This window comes from Aspergillus neoniger, assembly GCF_003184625.1.
Source record: "Aspergillus neoniger CBS 115656 unplaced genomic scaffold BO87scaffold_22, whole genome shotgun sequence".
Taxonomy (NCBI): Eukaryota; Fungi; Ascomycota; class Eurotiomycetes; order Eurotiales; family Aspergillaceae; genus Aspergillus; species Aspergillus neoniger.
Window position 1 is genome coordinate 567687 of NW_020291150.1, and position 18496 is coordinate 586182.

At 52.1% G+C, this 18496-nt stretch overlaps 7 protein-coding genes across 7 annotated transcripts; 3 read left to right on the top strand and 4 right to left on the bottom strand.

The window, feature by feature from the left end:
- The first annotated feature begins 195 nt into the window (after positions 1-195).
- BO87DRAFT_337936 (bifunctional AAA family ATPase chaperone/translocase BCS1) lies at positions 196-1910 on the top strand. Its single transcript, XM_025620572.1, has 2 exons — positions 196-377; positions 449-1910. The coding sequence occupies exons 1-2, from the start codon at positions 225-227 to the stop codon at positions 1787-1789; spliced, it is 1494 nt and encodes a 497-aa protein (XP_025478398.1). The 5' UTR covers positions 196-224; the 3' UTR covers positions 1790-1910.
- A 601-nt stretch (positions 1911-2511) lies between these two features.
- BO87DRAFT_337938 (uncharacterized protein) lies at positions 2512-4499 on the top strand (the record flags this gene model as incomplete). The annotated part of the gene is made up of 2 exons (XM_025620573.1): positions 2512-3194; positions 3240-4499. 2 exons carry the CDS (start codon positions 2512-2514, stop codon positions 4420-4422), a joined length of 1866 nt encoding a protein of 621 aa, XP_025478399.1. The 3' UTR covers positions 4423-4499.
- A 531-nt stretch (positions 4500-5030) lies between these two features.
- On the top strand, positions 5031-6346 carry BO87DRAFT_362241 (extracellular serine rich protein; the record flags this gene model as incomplete). Its single annotated transcript, XM_025621623.1, has 3 exons — positions 5031-5226; positions 5306-5441; positions 5526-6346. Exons 1-3 carry the CDS (start codon positions 5137-5139, stop codon positions 6344-6346), a joined length of 1047 nt encoding a protein of 348 aa, XP_025478400.1. The 5' UTR covers positions 5031-5136.
- A 309-nt stretch (positions 6347-6655) lies between these two features.
- On the bottom strand, positions 6656-11026 carry BO87DRAFT_398352 (uncharacterized protein; the record flags this gene model as incomplete). Its single annotated transcript, XM_025625368.1, has 6 exons — positions 6656-6752; positions 6790-7871; positions 7924-8220; positions 8263-8267; positions 8494-8552; positions 8685-11026. The coding sequence occupies 6 exons, from the start codon at positions 11024-11026 to the stop codon at positions 6656-6658; spliced, it is 3882 nt and encodes a 1293-aa protein (XP_025478401.1).
- Positions 11027-13226: 2200 nt separating this feature from the next.
- Positions 13227-15543, bottom strand: BO87DRAFT_377983 (cytochrome P450). The gene is made up of 5 exons (XM_025623695.1): positions 15046-15543; positions 14706-14946; positions 14535-14653; positions 13697-14479; positions 13227-13628 (listed from the first exon to the last, which is right to left on the bottom strand). Exons 1-5 carry the CDS (start codon positions 15352-15354, stop codon positions 13533-13535), a joined length of 1548 nt encoding a protein of 515 aa, XP_025478402.1. The 5' UTR covers positions 15355-15543; the 3' UTR covers positions 13227-13532.
- A 183-nt stretch (positions 15544-15726) lies between these two features.
- On the bottom strand, positions 15727-16896 carry BO87DRAFT_377985 (putative ubiquitin conjugating enzyme (UbcB)). The gene is made up of 3 exons (XM_025623696.1): positions 16646-16896; positions 16437-16553; positions 15727-16357 (listed from the first exon to the last, which is right to left on the bottom strand). The coding sequence occupies exons 1-3, from the start codon at positions 16670-16672 to the stop codon at positions 16040-16042; spliced, it is 462 nt and encodes a 153-aa protein (XP_025478403.1). The 5' UTR covers positions 16673-16896; the 3' UTR covers positions 15727-16039.
- A 207-nt stretch (positions 16897-17103) lies between these two features.
- BO87DRAFT_337953 (putative RTA1 domain protein) lies at positions 17104-18431 on the bottom strand. The gene is made up of 4 exons (XM_025620574.1): positions 18357-18431; positions 18194-18293; positions 17990-18139; positions 17104-17937 (listed from the first exon to the last, which is right to left on the bottom strand). Exons 1-4 carry the CDS (start codon positions 18382-18384, stop codon positions 17196-17198), a joined length of 1020 nt encoding a protein of 339 aa, XP_025478404.1. The 5' UTR covers positions 18385-18431; the 3' UTR covers positions 17104-17195.
- Positions 18432-18496: the final 65 nt, after the last annotated feature.

The following is an 18496-nucleotide window of genomic DNA, read 5'->3' on the forward strand; positions in this document are numbered from 1 at the left end:
CAAGGTGTGATATTATTGGACTGGGATGCGTAGACAATGAAGCCAGGGCCATCCCTTTTAGAGGTCTTAGCACTGGAGGACTTCCCCATTTCCGATTGCCCGTGAAACCCCGAGTCGATCTCGGCCCGTCATAAACTCCGACTCCCCGACAGGAACAATTGCGGACATGTGCTCAAGGAATCAGACAACTGTAGGTGGCGGTGCATGATTGTTCTTCTGTTGGCATGGACCCCAATGGACCATCAAGTACTCCAGGGCTGCCTTCGCCTGGCGATCTGATTGCGCAGCAACGGAAAGATGCCATCCAAGCAGCGGGGCAGCCTACAGGCGACGGAGGCCTTCTCTCCCAGCTAACCAACAATCCTTTTTTCACCGCAGTAAGTTCCTCAAGCTGTTGGAGCTATGTCTGCTGCCAAACCCAATCGCTGACAGGAAGTTGTTTTCATAGGGATTTGGTCTTGCCGGTCTGGGAGCCGGAGTCAGTCTCGCACAAAAAGGCTTCCGCCATGGCGCCGCTCTCCTCCGTCGGCGCATGCTTGTCGACGTCGAAATCAGCATCAAGGACGACTCCTACCCGTGGTTCCTTCACTGGATGACACTATACCAACAATCGCAGCTTAATACGGCCCGCTCCGCTGCCAGCAGGTCTGGTTTCATGGAGTCCATACTACAGAGGCTGACCCCCGGGATGCGCCACCTCTCGATTCAAACGCAAAAAGTCGAGCACAGCAATGGGGCGATACATACACATTTCGCGCTGGTACCTGGACCCGGAAGGCATGTTTTGCGCTACAAGAACGCGTTCATCTTCGTCAACCGGATGCGAGAGTCCAAGTCCCAGGACCTACACACGGGCCGGCCGTGGGAGACCATCACTCTGACTACCCTTTACTCGCATCGACATGTGTTCGAAGACCTCTTCACTGAAGCGCATGCGTATGCGGCCAAATCTCACGAAGGCAAGACATCCATCTACAACAGCTGGGGCACCGAATGGAAGCTTTTTGGACAGCCGCGCCGGAAGCGTCCGTTGGAGTCGGTGGTTCTCGACGAAGGAGTCAAGGAGCGAATTGTCGAGGATGTGCAGGACTTTGTGGGCAGTGGCAAATGGTATCACGACCGAGGTATCCCCTACCGCCGTGGTTATCTCCTCTACGGTCCCCCGGGAACGGGTAAGAGTTCGTTCATCCAAGCCTTGGCGGGCGAATTGGACTACGACATTGCTATTTTGAACCTCAGCGAACGGGGATTGACGGATGATCGGCTGAATCACCTTCTGACGATTGTTCCGAACCGAACCCTAGTTTTGCTCGAGGATGTAGATGCTGCGTTCTCGAATCGCCGGACTCAAACGGACGAGGATGGTTATCGCGGAGCCAATGTTACATTCTCGGGTCTTCTGAATGCTCTGGATGGCGTTGCAAGCGCCGAGGAACGGATTATCTTCCTCACCACCAACCACGTCGAACGACTTGACGAGGCGCTAGTCCGACCGGGTCGCGTGGACATGACGGTGCGTCTGGGCGAAGTGACTCGCTATCAAGTCGGCTGTCTCTGGGACCGGTTCTACGGAGAGCTTGACCCCAGTGGCACCAATCGACAGGTCTTCCTCGACCGGCTACAAGAATTAGGGCTGATCGAGGACGAGAACGGCGTCAAGGCTGATCGGACGAAGAGCACCAGCGCTGCTGCTTTACAGGGCTTGTTCTTGTACAACAAGGGCAACATGGAGGGAGCAATTGCTATGGCCGAGGGGCTGACATTCCGTGTTCATGACGAGGGTATGTAGTATGAGCGATTAGACTGTATGATAGACTGTGCCATGTATATTAGTTGAGTGCCAGGACATGTGAAATATGGCCAATGACATAGCATAACAAATTCTACTCAAGCTGCTGTGAGAGTTTATGGGAGTCAGTCATCCTGTTATCTCTATGTCGTCGGGGCTGTGCCCTTTTCGGTAACCGACTATGCTTCACCGATAGGTGATGTTTCGAGTAAACAGAGAAGTAGAGCCCATCACCTTTCGTCACCGTACCCCGCGACCACAAACCAGTCACAGTTACTGGTTATTAGCTTCAGCGCTTCCCTATACCGAATCATGATCTTTGGCATGGTCCGAAGCGCCGGGCTGAGTCCAGCCACATCGTGCCCGCTGTCCGATCCAGCGAGATGTCGAGGCTAAGCGCCGACCCAAGCAATCAAGTTTCTCCCACTACGGTGCATATTCTTCACGCTACTGCAGCCTCTCTTGTTCGGACCCTTGCCGCCGTCGATGCACTATGTTTTGACTATTCTGGATAGATCGGGGTCCGTGCCTGCCAGCTGGGCTTGATGTTGGTGGGCGTCTATACAGGTGAGCTTATATATACGTAGTATACTACCACTGTTGTTCCAAGGCCATTCGAAGCACTTTTGACATTTCATTTCCTTTCTTAATTAAAATAATAGAAATTAGCTTCAAGGACACTTTTATCTATTTAACCAAGACTGAGGAGCAAGTCCATCACCATGAGTCAGTTCCAACTCTTCCCATCACCCTCGGATAGCAGACCATCAAAGGAATTGCCAAGAGCCCCGAAAAAGCCAGCCATAAAGACACATACAGAGATGCGACCCATGGAGGAAATACGTGACAAGAGTAGTCCTACAGAAGCTGTGATCTTCAAACTTATTCAGGATACCCATACTAGTATCAGACCGCCGCCAAAGGCCATGTCCAGGTCGAACCCAGTGTCCATTCCAGACACAATACGAGAGCGTGAGACGTCCAAAGCTCCTCTGCGACATGACCGCCACAAGCGATCGGCAGAGAGAGTTGGCTCTCCTTCACACTCGGTCAAATCTGCTTCACTCCAGAGCAGCTTACCTGCGGCAGCTCCAGTGGTGCCAATGAAATCAACATTCCCTCGATATAACTACGACCTTCCGACGAACCAGCAGCAATACTACCCGGAGCCTTCATTCAACTCACACTGGGAACTATCCAGGTCTGAGACAGAGACACCACCTCCGGAGATAGATCGCGCCCTTGGACCCAGGACAGTTCCCGCCAGCGTGCTGAACTTTCCTGCCGGTGTGCTTGATCCAGTGGAGAGATATTCTACGCAGGAAGAGCTAAAGAGTCTATGGGAAATTGCCAACGGCCAACGCCCACAAAGCCTGCCTGGGACCTTTAATCTGTGTGTTGATCGGTATGTACATTCCTAAATTTACTATGGCAGATCTGACCCCTACAGGATCGACGCCAATACACTTACTTTCGGAGACCCCAGATCACCGTTTTATACACTGAGGGCTACTTCAGCAAACGACATATCGATCGTCCGGAAACACCCGTCCAAACAGGACAGCAGCGTTCCCGTAATGAACCTAAAACTCGAAGACAAATCTCGCCGCCAGCCTCCCTGCGATGGCCTGGTTTCAATCCTCTTCCCGCGCCTCGCCGCCATCCTAGCGATAGACCAAGCCGCAGAGGTGGCAGAAGAGCTCCGCCTCTCACCCATAGAGGCGACCAAAGCAGAAGGAGAAGCACTCAAGCGAGGAGCAGCTCAGGAATCCTGCAAATTGCTATGGAACCAATCGAAGCGAGTGTACGAGCTTCACCACCCCGCGCTGTGCAAGCAGCAGCCTCCCGCGCTGGTTGGTGCTGCTGGCATTCCTTTGTCGCCAGTACGCTCGAAATATTCAGGCGTCCTACACATTACAGTTTCCAGTCTGCCCAAGGAGGGGGGATGCAGCCAACCACCCACCATTCTGGTTACTACCCCTCTGCCAGCCAATGCCGTTGAGACGGGTGCCATGGCGGCTACGCCTCGCACATCCACGCTTCCACTGACAGATGCCGATGAGCCTTTGGCGTCGTTGGATCTGAGGACTATGACATTGTCGCTAGCTACAGGGTCGATTGCTGCGACGATACCGTCGTTGTATGCTGTTGACTGTCTCGTTTCTGCGCTACTGACTGTGGCGGTGTCTGATGAGTCTACAAGGCCTGTTCTTGAGGGACTCAAGTTGTATGACCAGGGGCTCTCGACTCCCCCCTCATCAACCCCTAGAGAGGAGATGATCACTGCCCTAGCGGAGCAGGAAGACGCTAAAGAAGGTAGCCAGCTGTGGTCCAAGGTAACATCGCAGCCCAAATCTGATAGTCGAAAGTGGTACCACTTTGGGAAAGGAGGGACCAAGAAGCCGAAGGCCCAAAAAGCCATAATAGAGGAGTTCGACATGGACAAGTACGGGCGATACCAGGGCGGCTCACGGGAGGGCGAGGAGCTTCCGCGGATTACACGGGGATGCTTGCGGGTGTTGTTCTGGGGGTTCAATGTGGTAGTGCACGGACTGACGATGGTTGTCAAGGGGATTGCTTGGATGGTGGTGAACCTGACTCGGTGTTGTGCCACTGATAGTCATATTTCGTAGGATGAGATGGATTATACGCCTATGGTTCGAAGTAGATTGCATTCCTTGATGTCATGATACTCGCAGGGATTTTGTAGATGAAGTCAAGAGCCAAATTGTGATAAGAATTCCACTACCAGCTTCCGTCAAGCGTTAGTAGAAAGTTAATTCGAACAGATGCTGATCTGTAGAAGGGTATGGAAGATGCTGTTGGGTTTGTTAATTCCATCACAACAGGTTAGCCATACTGCTAGTACTATCAACCATCCCCAATCAAGTTATAACCCCAATTCAATTCCAAAACACCTTCCACGAAAATCAAATTAAACAAATTAATGAGTTCTGAATAACAACAACACGAACCAGCAAACACCAGTAGTACTATTCGAAACATACTTCCCTCCCACCCGTACCGTGTAGCAAAGAAAAAAAATAATCAACATGATACATTCATACATACCCAGCTCACATTCCAGACCAAACCTTCCACCACTCCATCGATCATTCGACACACAATTTTCCCCGACATCATTGCCTCAGGACTGGAATTCAAGGGATGTTGCCACCCTTATACCTACCCACATAATAAAAACCATACTCCATGTTTAATAAAATGTCTTAGATATATAGAGAGAGTATGAGACACGACAACTTCACCTATCTCAACGACCAACGACCAACGACCAACTCAACACCAAGAATAGTATACTGAAGAATAATAACGACTCCATCAAGATGCATAAACTCCTCTTCTTATCCACCCTCTCCCTCGCGGCAGCTACATCTACCACTACTAATGGGGACTTGGGGTATTTGCAATGCGCTGTATGTATCCCCTATTTCTCTCCCACTTTCTCACGAACAATAAATCTAGATCTGGATCTAATGAATGAATGAACGATAGTCCTCCATCGCAGAAACCTACCCCCGCAGCGCAGAATGTACCTCCCCCTCAGTACTAGACTGCTTCTGCAACGCACCGTTTGATCCGTCCTCGCTGGGTCGGAAGACTTTGGAGAGTTGTGCGAGTGAGGGTGTTTGTACGTCTATCTCCCCCCACCCCCCTTTTATGTTCTATGGAAAAAGAAAATAGGGAGAATAATGCTAATCAGAGATGATGATAGCACCATCCAACATTCCCGACTACGTATGCAGCGACACCGACGTCCCCATTGACGCACGCAAGGGCAGTAGTCCCATGATGCGGGTTGATACGACCAGCTCTGGTGCCAGTACAGATGGCAATGGCAACGGAAATGGAAACGGCAATGGCAATGGAAACGGCAATGGAAACGGCAACAGCGGCAACATATTCACACCCCAACGCTCCAACTACAAAGCCTCAAAGCGCGCATACGCACCATCCACCCCTGATCCCAACACCAACGCCGACACACCCTCACCCGACACAACCACCACCACCCAAGAAGTCTCCTCAGACGACTCATCAGAAGACCGCATCGAAGCGACCACCAAGACCAAAACCGAAACCAAGACCTCAGAAGCGCGCATCGAAGCACCGGCGACCATAACCGAGCATCACGGGGTGCACATGACAGACGCCACGAACCCAAACGTAGTATACAAAATGTACACGGAGACCGTGACGGACTGTGCGTGTGAGCACCCAGCCGCTACTGGGGATGCGCATGCTTCGGAGTTGAGAATGGAGAGTGGAACTGCTGCTACTGCTGCTGCTGATGCTGCTGCTACCGGCACGTCAGCAAGGCTGCTTGGAACGCAGGCGGCGAAGACGTCAGGGGCGGTGGTGTCGTCGTCGTCGGTGGTGATGTCGATGCCTAGTGGGGTGGATGCGAGTCGGGTTGATGGGGTGAATAATGGGACTGGGGCGTTGTTTGAGGGGGGTGCGAGTAGGGTTGGAGGAGTTGGGGGATTGTTGATGGGGGTTGCGGTGGGGGTTGTTGGGGTGGGTTTGGTTCTTTGATCTATCTATTTCATGAATGAACTTGTTGGGGGAGTAAAGATGGGAAAGGGGAGGGGGGTTATGTTATGAGTATGAGTATGATATGTGTAGTATGATTAGTATAGTTTAGTATAGTCTCGTTATATCTGAATTGAAGTTGATACTGTCAAGAACACGAAATCCTCACTGCTGTTCAAGCATGAATCGCCTGCTGCACCTTCGGATACAACTGCACCAAGCGATAATACATCTCGGAATGATCATGTACCAGGACCTGCGGATCCCACGCCATAGCAGCAAAGATCGTTTCAATGCCACTACTCACGGGCGTCATGAAGATCTGACAGATCTGCAATCCAATGACAAACGCAAAGGCCATAATGACCGCCGTGAAATCGCCACCCTGGTTATACCCCGGGTTCGTGAACTGGAGGTACAGATAAGCCAGTAGCGCACACACGTACGACACGAACACCGACCCCATCGTTATCACCGGCCCCACCAGACAATCATTAACTAGGGCATCCACGCCACGATCCTTCATCATCTTCCACGTATCCTTAGCAGAGGGGATATAGGCTTTCCCGTACAGGGCAATATGGCAGAAAGCGTAGCGGTTAAAGAACGTAACGAGCCAATCGAGCAAGGAGATGAAACAGCCCAGGACCCAGAACCCAATACTGCCGATAATACTGCCCTGGGCGGCTTCCTGCTGCTGGGCGATGGAGCACGCCTGCCGGAGCATTTGGATAACGGCGAGGATGAGCGAGCCGAAACTGATGCTGCCGAAGGAGTAGGTGGTGGCGCGGCGGAAGGCGCCGCGCGTTGCACCGTGCGGCATGCCCTGGGGTGAGTTGGCGAAGAAGTACCAGGAGCCATAAACGCCTGCGATGGTGGTGTGCACGGTGTTCTTGAGCCATTCGCTGAACCAGTACATAGCGAAGGTGACGTAGACGACTAGACCAATGACGCGGGCAGTGCTGCAGCCGCCGGAGCCATTGGGGCAGGCCGGGTTGACGCCGGTGCTGTCAGGCTCGTAGGCGACGTAGATGGAGACGAGCGTAACGGAGAACCAGGCGGCGAAGGCGACGGCCACTAGGCCGCCGATGGTGCTGACCAGGAACATGTGGCCGTATTGGCGGGAGACGTCGATGGAAACTTCCATCATGTAGGCTGTGAAGGGGATGCGGGGGATCCAGCTGATGAAGCAGACAATGGCGAAGACGCCGAAAATGAGGAAGACGATGCCGCCGCCATATTGTCCGCGGACGATGTAGTAGATGCCGGTGGCGAGGGCGAAGACGATGTTCAGGATGCCCGTGACCCAGATGAAGAGCTTGGAGAAGTACCGCGCACCGAGGAAGTAGGCATACGAGAAGGCGAGAGCCACGCAGAGGACGAAGATGAAGAGCACGAGGGTGTTGGTGTTAAGGGAGAAGTCGTTGGTTGCATCATAGATGCCGCCGCCGCTGAAGCCTTTGTATTTCGCATAGCGATGGATGGTCACACCGGACACGGCCACGTAGCCGAGGAACACGGCGATGAACTGCCAGCAGTTTAGTTGTGAAGCTTTGTATAGAAGTATCGGGTTATCCTACTAGAAGTCCCGCCCAGATGTCATTGTATTTGGGTCGCTCGACTTGGAAAGCTTCGTCAAACCCATATACGGCTTGGTTGTAGGTTGGTGGAGGTCCCTGAGGGGGTCCCTGAGGAGGTTTCGGTTCAGGTCCTCGATAATCGCCGCCATTGTGTTGGTTGGGTGCTGGCTGGGGAGCTTGATTGTAGTTGTAGTAGGCATATTGTTGTTGCTGCTGCGGTGGCTGAGGCTGAGGCTGATCGCCAAAGCTCTGATTAGCGTTGTAATAGCTGGATGCCTGGCCACTCATGACTGCGTGCTGTGAATGCAGAAAAGGAGAGATTCAAGAGGTGAAAAACACATTATCTGGAGAGAAAGTCAACGTCACAATCCGGGCAGGAGAGGGTTGCACTGCAGCTCGAGCGCGTCATCGAGGCGGGATCAACCGGCCGCTGTGTTGGCTCCCCACGGATCCTCAAACTTAATTCTTCTTCCTGAAGTCACCTCAAACGAGTGTAAATATTGGAAAATCAGGAAATGAAATATGTAAATCAATGCCACTCATATATCTAAGCTAATATGCAGTATGTACATGTAACATCGTCAGGCATGTCGTCAGTCCATCCGGCCTGCGCCCTGAAACCCGCGAGTCTATTAAGATTAAGAGGTCGCAGAGTACAAATAGATAGTCCGGACCAGGTAAACGGTGGACTGACCGGTTCAAATACAATAAAGCTGCTTGGGGGTATCAATAAAAGCCAACCATCACTCCTCAGCTCCTACCGAAATGCATGGTTCCGCATGTGTCGCCACGAATCCCCGATCTTGCGCTCGATGCCTGGGATAGGTGTTCGCGATCGTCCTGGCCACTCGTCTGTCGCTGCCTGGATCTGCCCTTTGTTCCACGCCCGCGACCGCCGCATGTTCTCGTGTCGAACTGCTGCCCGTCGCGCGGCGCGCAGCTCGTCAATGCGGCCTTGTCCAACCCGATGTCGTCGCACGAAACAGTCGTCCATCAGAGTATTGGCGTCCAGCAGCTTCTTCGGCACTGTCTGTACCACCTGGAACACCTCCATTGGATCCGACACTGCCATGATCTCTCGCTCGCACGACTTGAAGATGGCTAGTGACACGCGGAAGAACGTCTTGGACCCTTCGTAGAAGAACACATCCCACACCCGTAGTGTGGTCTCCAGGGGCAACGTCCCGATGAATACCGACATCAGCCAGTTCGTCAGCCCGAGCGTAATGTCCGGCAGTCGCGACGTCACCGTCAGCGCGGGCGCCCGCGAGCCGCCACCGAGCCCGCCACCGATTTTGTTGTACACATGTGGCGACGTCTCCTTGAGCAGCACCATGAGAATCCACAGGTCGATGTTAGCGCCCTCCAAGCTGATCTCGTGCGTGCTTGGGAGATACACCGAGCTGATAATGTGCAGCATCCAAAACGCCTTCTCTTCCGGCATGAACAGCAGCAGCAACCCCGTGATGAAGTTTAGCGACTGCGTATATCCGATCTGGGGGTTGTGCACCGCGAATGCATACAGCACGCGCCGGAGCGACTGGATCATCTCTGTCTCAACCGTCACGGACTCGTGTTTCGGGTTGCTGCTTCCAGCGCCAGCGCTGGAGCCTCCGTATTGTTCGACCGATTCAGGCTTAAAGTGGATGTTATCCGGAAACGTCCGATGTAAGTCGCGTTCAATGTGTTCCTTGTCGTCGTTGCTTGGGGAATTCATGGCCTGCCGGACAAGCTGGTCGTAGAGCCCGGGATTCCGGTTTAGATGCTCATACCCGCCAGCGTAGAAGAACCAGGCGGCTCCTCGATACTCCGAAGGAATTCCCTTGCGCACAAACTTTTTGACTTTGTTTGATTTTGGCGGGAAGGAGATCGGATCTGTGATCGGCAGCCGATTTTGGCGGAGCAGTTCCACCCACTTGATTCGCTGGGTCGCGGCAAAGTCGGAGTATGAGCTGTTCCACGCCTCCCACTGGGCAAGCGTCACATGATGGGTAGCCTTTCGAAACCCGTAGCGATCGCGCGAGTCCGTTCCCAACAGGAGGGGCGGAGGCACCACTCCGGGCAGCACGACCTTTCTTTCTTGACGCTCGGACCCGGGTGACTTCAATGGTGTCTCAACGGATGGCTCTTCAGGTGGAACTTCCTCCCCCTCATGGCGATCGCTTAGTGGCCCTCGTACAGGAGCACTCAGCTCAGGGAGCGGTGGTACAGGCGGAAGATCCTCAGTAGGGTCCATATCGGGCGAATGCTCATCGGAAGTATGACCATCATCGACCGTATATTCCGTGGGCGGACATGGGCTCCACGGTCTGACTTTCTCGTCGTCATATATATCTGGCGTCCCAGGTTCCTCCGTCACATCGCTAAAACCGTCGAGGTACATGGAAATGGCATCTTCCACACTCATGCCCCCATCTTTTTCACAAGGCCCATCGGGCGTGTCAGGAGACAGGTCGGTTATCGAACTACTCTTGGTGAGAACACTACTGCGCTCAGTTCCGCTGGCTTGTTCGATGCTGGATCGCGATGTCATGGCGGAGTTGATACTAGATCGCAGTGCATCATCTCCATGTGCGTCTGCATAGCTCCCCGGAGGCACGACGCGAGGCAATGCCAATCCATACGCATCATCTGGGTACCGTTCTCGTGACCGAGGGGGCCGTTGGCGTCGATTGTGCAATTTGGAGGTAGACATGGAGATGCGCAATCCTGGTGCACCTGGCGGAAGCTTCCGGGGCGGTGGGCGATCGAATTCAGTCTCTCTGGAAGGATATCCCGGACGACGACCTGGTGATACCGGGAATGTTGGCGTACGGAGGGCGGGCTTGCGAGTGACGAAATAGTCATCATCTCTGGGTTGAGGCGAAGGGGAGCGCCATGATGGATCAGCAGCAGCCACCTGTGCAGGGTGCAGTCGTGGGGAAGGCACGGGGGGGCGCTGAGAGGGAGGAGGGCGAACGCCGTCGGCGGTCGAGGGGCGTGGAAAGGGAGGATTAAGTCTCAACGGATCTAGGCGGGGAGGGTTCGGGATCCTGCGTCGGCTGGGGATATCATGCGCGCCTGCAAGGGGCGGATATCGAAAGTCTCCATTTCCTGTGACCATGGCCACGAGATGATAGATCCCAGTTCCCGCTGGACATTGGTCGGTGAGTGTAGAATGGAAAGACGCAGTCGAGGACTGATTTCAGGGGCGAAGGGGCGGGCGATAGTTGATAAGGATGGGTGAAGAGGCAAAGGGAGGCGAGTTGAAGAGGAGGAAAAAAGCAACGAGAATAGAGTAAGCGCGTAGAGAAAGACTGCAGGGCAGTGGTGAACGAGTGAAGAGACCGGTCAAGCGGTCGAGCTGCCCCGTCAGGCGCGAAGTGAAACGAGCGGATGGAAAAGAAAAGTGCAGGCCAAGTTAATAGTCGCCCCGGCAGCGCGCGATGCAGCAGTCCATCAACCGAGTCTCACGAACCTGCCAGAGGATCAATCCGAGACTTCATCTCACGACGTAAAACAAGAGCGAGAAGAGAGAGTCAGAAAAAGAGGAGGTGGACGACGACGACGACGACGAAGAATAAAAAGCGAGAGCCGAAAGGGAAAAGGGGAAAATCGCTGCGGGCCTCGATCGGGTCTAGCGCGTACGATTTCCAGCGAAGTCGTGAAGTTGACAATTAAAATCCATCCGGTTATTACGGACCCTGTCCGGTAAGCTAAACGCCTTGCCGTGCTAATTTCACAGCTAATTTCAGGTACCGTATTCTGATTACAACTGATTTGGTTTTTTTACTTGGTACACGATGGGTTTCAGTCTGACGCCAGGATGAGATCAGTCTCACCAACGGCGTTTGAGGTTGATGATTTCTGTATATGTCTAGTGCAGTCAGTCGAGGCACTTGCGGATGGCCTCGGGGTGTGGTGCCATGTAGAAAAAGTACGCCAATGCAGCCTGTAGACTTCACAATGGCTTTGCGTTCCTCTTCACCCCGAGACGGGGGTTACACAACGGTTGCAGGGGCGATCTCAAAGAAGTCAGGCAGTCTGCAGAGTCTCGCGCAGTCTCAACCACTTCCATCTATCTATCATCTACAAGGTGCCTATTTCGTCGCCTTGTTGCATAGTACTTTTCAATCATGATAGGTCACTCCTACATACATGTGTCTCCATAGAAGCTGCATCCGCGGTGACGTTATGTATGGGGAGACGCTGGACATCTCTGTCTGTCTCTTGAGCTGCGCCAACCACATCCCTCGCAGTTTGCAGTTGGGAGGGTCCGCCCCGAGCCGTCTGGAGACCGGCTGGATGCATTGCATATCTACCGTTGGATGAAGAAGCGATCGTCCAGACAGGTTGCTTGGATGGCATAACTGTTGATGATGCTCATTTCCCAACTGCCAGATAACTCCAGCAGGTTATTCCCAGTGGTGGGAATTATGACGACGAACGTTGGCAACTTCCTTGGTACGGAAAGCGAAAAACCGGTTTGACACAATACGAACGTACCGGGCGGAGTCGGTTTCAGCTGCCCCTAGTCGGGTCCCACCCGCCGAAGCGCCAAGGTTCGGTTCGCTCGACAGCTGCTTGCCCTTTTTGATAGTCTGTTGTCGAACAAACTGTTTTATCCCTTCTGGCCCTCTGGTTTGAGGCCCACCTAGGTTTGTTTGCCCTTCCCGAACCAAGACCGGATGCTATCTTTCCGATCTCCCCCTCCCCTCCCCCCAAATTGATGTCGAGCACGATGATTATTAACCGCCATCGCTGAGTGAGCTTGAACAACATTACTCCGTCACATGATTCTAGCGGGGATCGATCGTCCCGTGATGCTGCCGTGCCCCACCACTTCCTACTGCTTCGGGAACTTTTCCCTAAACCCAATTTGATTAAGTTTAATGCTTCAAGGCACCATGGATGGATAGTATCGCTTCACTCTATTCTCTACTACCGAAAGGCAACCAACTTTGGTGCCATTGGCCGCTGTCGAATTATTCGGGTCATATCTGATGTATCGCTTATCATCTGCAGGTTAGGTCTCATTCTTATGATATGAGTCGCTGGGGTGGATATCTCGCATGCATGGCTTAACTTAGTTCACCAAAATTTGGACTGTCAGAAACTCTAAAGCTAGATAGCATCCCTTGAGCGAGATTGCGCTGTCCCGGAAATCCGATGTACCTCAGCTCCGCCGCTTCATCCTTATATGGAGCAACATGCGAAAGCGAAATTGATTCTATTAATACGAACGGAACCCAAGGATGCGCTTGATGATCCCTTATCGGAAATCAGCACCGCAATTCCTAGTGCGCCCGCATTGGGATAATGCCGCCAACTGGTGGGTCTCCTGCGCGTCATGGCGATGACGAACGTGTTCTCGCACAGAAAATATAGTAGATAGTCGGGGCCCCAGAGGGCAGTACATTGAATTGCTCTTGCTTGGTCTCTTCTGCTCTTGACCGTGCCGCTTTGTGGCGACCAAAAGGGATGATGCCAAGTTCCCCATCTATTAAGATTACCAGTGGGCTTGACCGTCGGACTTCCTAAGAGCGCCTTGCATGCAGGATCCAGCGCAGGATCTATTCCCGACGAAAAGCCATCTCACTTCACCCTTCCATCTGACAGTTAACTGTGCACTATGCCACTCGCGTCACTTTCACGTTCATCCCTTTCTGTCGTACGAACCATGCATTGACCACCTCCCACTCAGCTTCCGGATCATTCAATTCAACCTGTAACAGCCACCCGTCAGCCAAAGATCGCAAATTGCCAGAAAAAGAGGCGATGGCAATGCACATACCTTGTATGCCAAGAGCAACGATGGTATCAGCTTATATATCTCCAACAGACTGATGTTCTTCCCAATGCAGGTTCGGGGGCCGGCCCCAAACGTCAGCGTTGCCCCTAGCATATTCTGCCTTCGTATCTGAAACTTCGCTTCTGATTCATCGTTACCCCGCAGCCAACGCTCAGGGACGAACCTGTCAACCTCTTTGCCAAAAATAGCGTGGCGATGGATTATCCACGGGTTGACTCCAACAACAGTCCCAGCGGGGAGGAAGGGGCCGTTTGGCAATGGGAGGCCTTCTGCGGGGACTACCCTCTCCAAGAGGAGTCCTACGGGTGGATGCAGACGAAGAGCCTCCTTGATGACGGCGTCGAGATATGGGAGTTCCTGGCTTTTTTTCCATGATACAGGTACGGTAATTTTTCCAGCTTGGAGGGCGCTGTGCAATTCCTCCTGCAGCTTGCCCAATACCCTGGGGTTCTTCAACGTATAGTACAGGATCGCTCGGAGAGAGATAGCAGTGGTATCAGAGCCTGCATTCACATTGCTGACTGTGTAGGAAAATACCTGGGTGTCGTCGACCACGTCAGGGTGAATAGATTTCGCTTCCAAGAAACGGGTCAAGAAGTCTTTCTGACGTCCAGGGAAATCATCTCGCTTACTGCCATCCTGAGACAGCCGTTCATGCAAGCGGTCGCGGGCGAAACGAGCAACAGCTCCTGTTGACCCGCCCCGAATTAGCTGCCAGAGAGGGTTCTTGAGAAAGACATAATCAAGCCAGGGTATTTGACCAATCTATAGACGAACGACCTGTCAGAATGAGGAAACAAAGTGTTGGCATGCAACCCACCTTTCCCGCATAATCGAACATCTTCTCCAACGACATGATGATACCTTTAACATCACGACCCTGCTGTAAGAACCCAAGTCGTTTGCTGAACGTCATCTCACCAATGACATCAAACGCATCTGCCCATGTCAGCTTACTTCCTACAACCAGTGCCCAAAACAGATGCCTTACAATACTGCAACCACGTCGAAATATCAAACACACTCCTCTTCGCCGCAAACCCATCCAACCGCGCAAAAAACGTCCGTATCGTACTATCCACAAACGGCTCGAATTCGGCAACCGTGCTCATTGAATAAGCCGCCGACACGGGTCGTTTAATCCTAGCATGAAAGTCCTCGTCAAGGGATGTAAACAGCGTTCTAGTCGGCTTTCCCTTTGCAAGTTGTTGCTGGACGCGATAGAATGCAGTCTATGTATGCATTGTTTATTAGCATATTCACACAAACATACTTCGTACTCCCAAACATTTTTTTCCCCAAAACTGATAGTGAATGGATAATGAAAATACCTTCTTATACCCCCTATTAACCCCATAAATCACCTTCAACGCCTCCACATTCCACACACTAACGACCTTCGGTCCCAACCGCACATACTCGCCATGTTCCTGGTGCAGCCGATAATGTGTGATCTCCGCTTTGCCTCGCGCGACATCTACAAACCGCCACAGATTGGTGAGTTTGGCGAGGAATGGGCCTGGGATGCGCGATACCCCGGGCGTGAAGTAGTTGCGGGTGAGGTGGATGATGAGGATTGTTAGTAGGATGGAGGGGATGTGCTGGGAGAGGTATGCGATTGTAGTGGTGAGGAGGGCCATGATGATAGCAATTATGACGGGTTGATGGATGTGCTAGTAGTATAATACTATGAGAATGGGAGAGTTGTGGTAGTAGTAGTAGGCTAATGTAGATGTGATTCTATTTAGGTATTTGAATCCCCGCATGAGAGCGGAACGAGTCCCGTTATTTGGGAACAGGTTGCCGAGGATGACTTGTCGTCTATGATGTTAGTAGTGGTCTTTGGAATTGGAGGATGAGTTGGTTATACACGTGTGGTAGAGTATAACGGTTGTATTAATCTACGGCGTGCGGGGAAGCCCGTGGCGAGAGAGATAAGAGAAAGTAAGGAGGATATCCGCACCACTGCAACATATGCACGGTTAGTTGGTCTTGCATTATGAATGATATCCTGCGGATTTCGGCCGGAAGTAAGATGCCGATTCTTATTTTAATGCCGCTCTCAATATGCATATAGTATCTATTATGATGATTTCATGTCCTTTTTTCCACAAAGAATTTCATGCTAACGAAGTCTCATCCCATGCAGTCGTGATGCTCAAACATGTTCATATCATATATATATCTAGCCAAGCCGAAACTTTCATGTCTTTTTGGTCCCTGTTCCCTGTGTTTCTCCCGTCGTTTTCGTATCACTCTTAACTCGCAGACTCCCCTCAAGGTATCTATCTACCTGCTGAACCGATAGCAGGCAGCAGCGGCTCACTAGAGAGTGGCATACTTGCGTGTCCACTCCTTCGCGACCTCCTCATACCGACTGTGGTCATTTTTGAATTGCTCTGCAATCCGTCCCTCGACAGCATCATCGGGCATCGGTTCCGCTAGCAGCTGGCGCGCGAACTGCAGGACGGCCAGGATTTTGGAGCTAGGTTTCCACTCGTCTGCGCGAAGCATGCCCAGACACATGCTTCCCTTGTCATCGTTGGTCACATTGGGGTGATATATCTTCGTTTTGAAGGAGACAGTAGGGGGTTTGAAGGGATATTCGGTGGGGAGGGAGAGGTTGAGTAGGAATTTGCCGTTCTACGTATGATACGGTTCTGAGTGTTAGTGAGGGTTCATATGGCCTCCTTGGCGTCGATTACAGGTAGGAACGACTCACCTGGTAGGGAGATTTCTCAGGTCCATCCATATATACGTTCCATGTGTAAAGGTTGGATTCGTCGGCCAACTTCACCACGATGCCCTCCGGGGGAGACTCGACAAGCTCGGCGAGCTCCTGTGAGTCATGCGTTAGTCAATTGTGCTCTCTTCTTGCACCCTGGTAGATGAAGCGCGGATTATGAAGAGGAGATTATCTGTTCTGCTCACCTTAGCTATCCGTTTCTGACTTCCCATGGTGTGTGTCTGTTTGCGATAGAACCTGACAAGTGTTTGTCGGTGTGGAAAGAAGAGCGGGGTAAGATGTTGAGGGGACACGGTCGGGGACGGCGGCGGAGAGGGGTTATTGCGAGACGTGAAACCCAAGCATCAACTGTGGAGTGAATATGGCCCAGGTCTCTCAAAAGCTGACTATCAGTGACAGGGCAAATGAGTTGTGGCGGACCAAGTGCCGATGGAAGGGGGAGCTGTGTTGGTCGGGAAACCCCGAAGCTCTTTGGCAATTGATTAGCGGGGCGGGTCAGGCGGGGCGGAGGATCGGCTGGTCGCAGTGAAAGACGTCAGCGTCAATCAATCCCCTTTCCACTTAGTTATTTACTATTACAAATTCTCCAGATGGAATTGCGATACTTCAACACTGGTAAATAAGAAATGTATCATTAAATATCCTCGCGACAAGTATTCTATATATAGACCAAACGCCGTCACTGTCAAACATGGCCCAAGAATAACTGCATTCTATATTCCAACCCGCTTTCACCTACACAGCAGATGGTCCAGGCGAACCTTTGCTGAGCTTGCTGACTGTCTCATCTTCCCAATACTTCTCCTGCTTGCCTTTGTTCTTGATCAGACCAGCGATGTCGAAGGGATCAATAAGGGTTAAGATGACTGGTCGGTGATCCTCATAACCAGGACCTTCGATCTCGGTAACGCCATCCGTGGCAAGATATATTTTGTTGGAGCGTGGAAGCCACTGCATCGGATGGCAGACATTCAGCAAGATGGTATTGAGGTACATGACAACAGCCTCAAAAACCCAGAAAAACCACTCATCCTTGAGGATTGGGCTAATCTGGTTGCCGCCACTATAGATATTGAGACTCGTGGCGCTGAAATATTCCACCGTCCGGTAGATCGTGCGCACAGTAATGAGGGTGCAACTGCAATACAACACGTACAAGGCCCGCTTGATCTTGCCGTTCAAGACACCACCACGATGACAATTGTAGTGGAATCTGGCAGCCAAGGCAACAAAGGCAGCCATAAGCACAAGTTGCAGGATCAGAGCTGCTTTAAGCAATCCCTCTCCTGTCTTTCTCTTGCCTTCCGTCGCCTCAGAGTTGGCAACCAGCGCAGCCCCGTTGCCGGTGATAGCCTCGATCACAACACCAACCGCCACAAAAGTGGTGAAAACGCGTCCAGGATGAATGGGCGAATGGTATGGGATATAGTAAAGGATGCGGCCCAGAGTGAAGTAGTTGGCGCCCTCATAGACGGGTCTGTACGCTAGTCAGTGGTACTCATTATCAATCCGCACCAATAAGCACTCACGGTGCAGCCAGCAACAGAACGGTGCTCGCAATGTAGATACCCACATTCCCCCACTGTCCAAAGGCGCCGATAGTACGCGTTATGAACCCAGCTGTAAAGAGAAGAGCAGACCATGGTAGGAGACCGGTCACTTTCCAAGACTTGTACTGGCTGTCCTTATCGTTAGGAACTGCATGGGAATAGCGCTTGGGTGAGCATGCATACCAACATTGATAAATGTGTACCATCCCAGAAACAGCAAACATTATTGCGAAAGAGATGGGTGCTCCTTGATTGGGCGCATAGTACCAGAGGCTTCCCTCCTCTTCTTGGCGTTAGTGTATACTATATAGAGTATGTGTAGGCTTGGCGGGTAGGGGTTCCATACGATAAGGGGATCTTTTGTCAAGCATCATCTTGTACCGTCCTGACTATGTGACACTGAAACTGAAGCAAGCAGTTGTGATAGAAGAACTAAAATGTGATAGCATGATCTTTGCTCCATCTTCGTTCATCTCTCCTGTATAT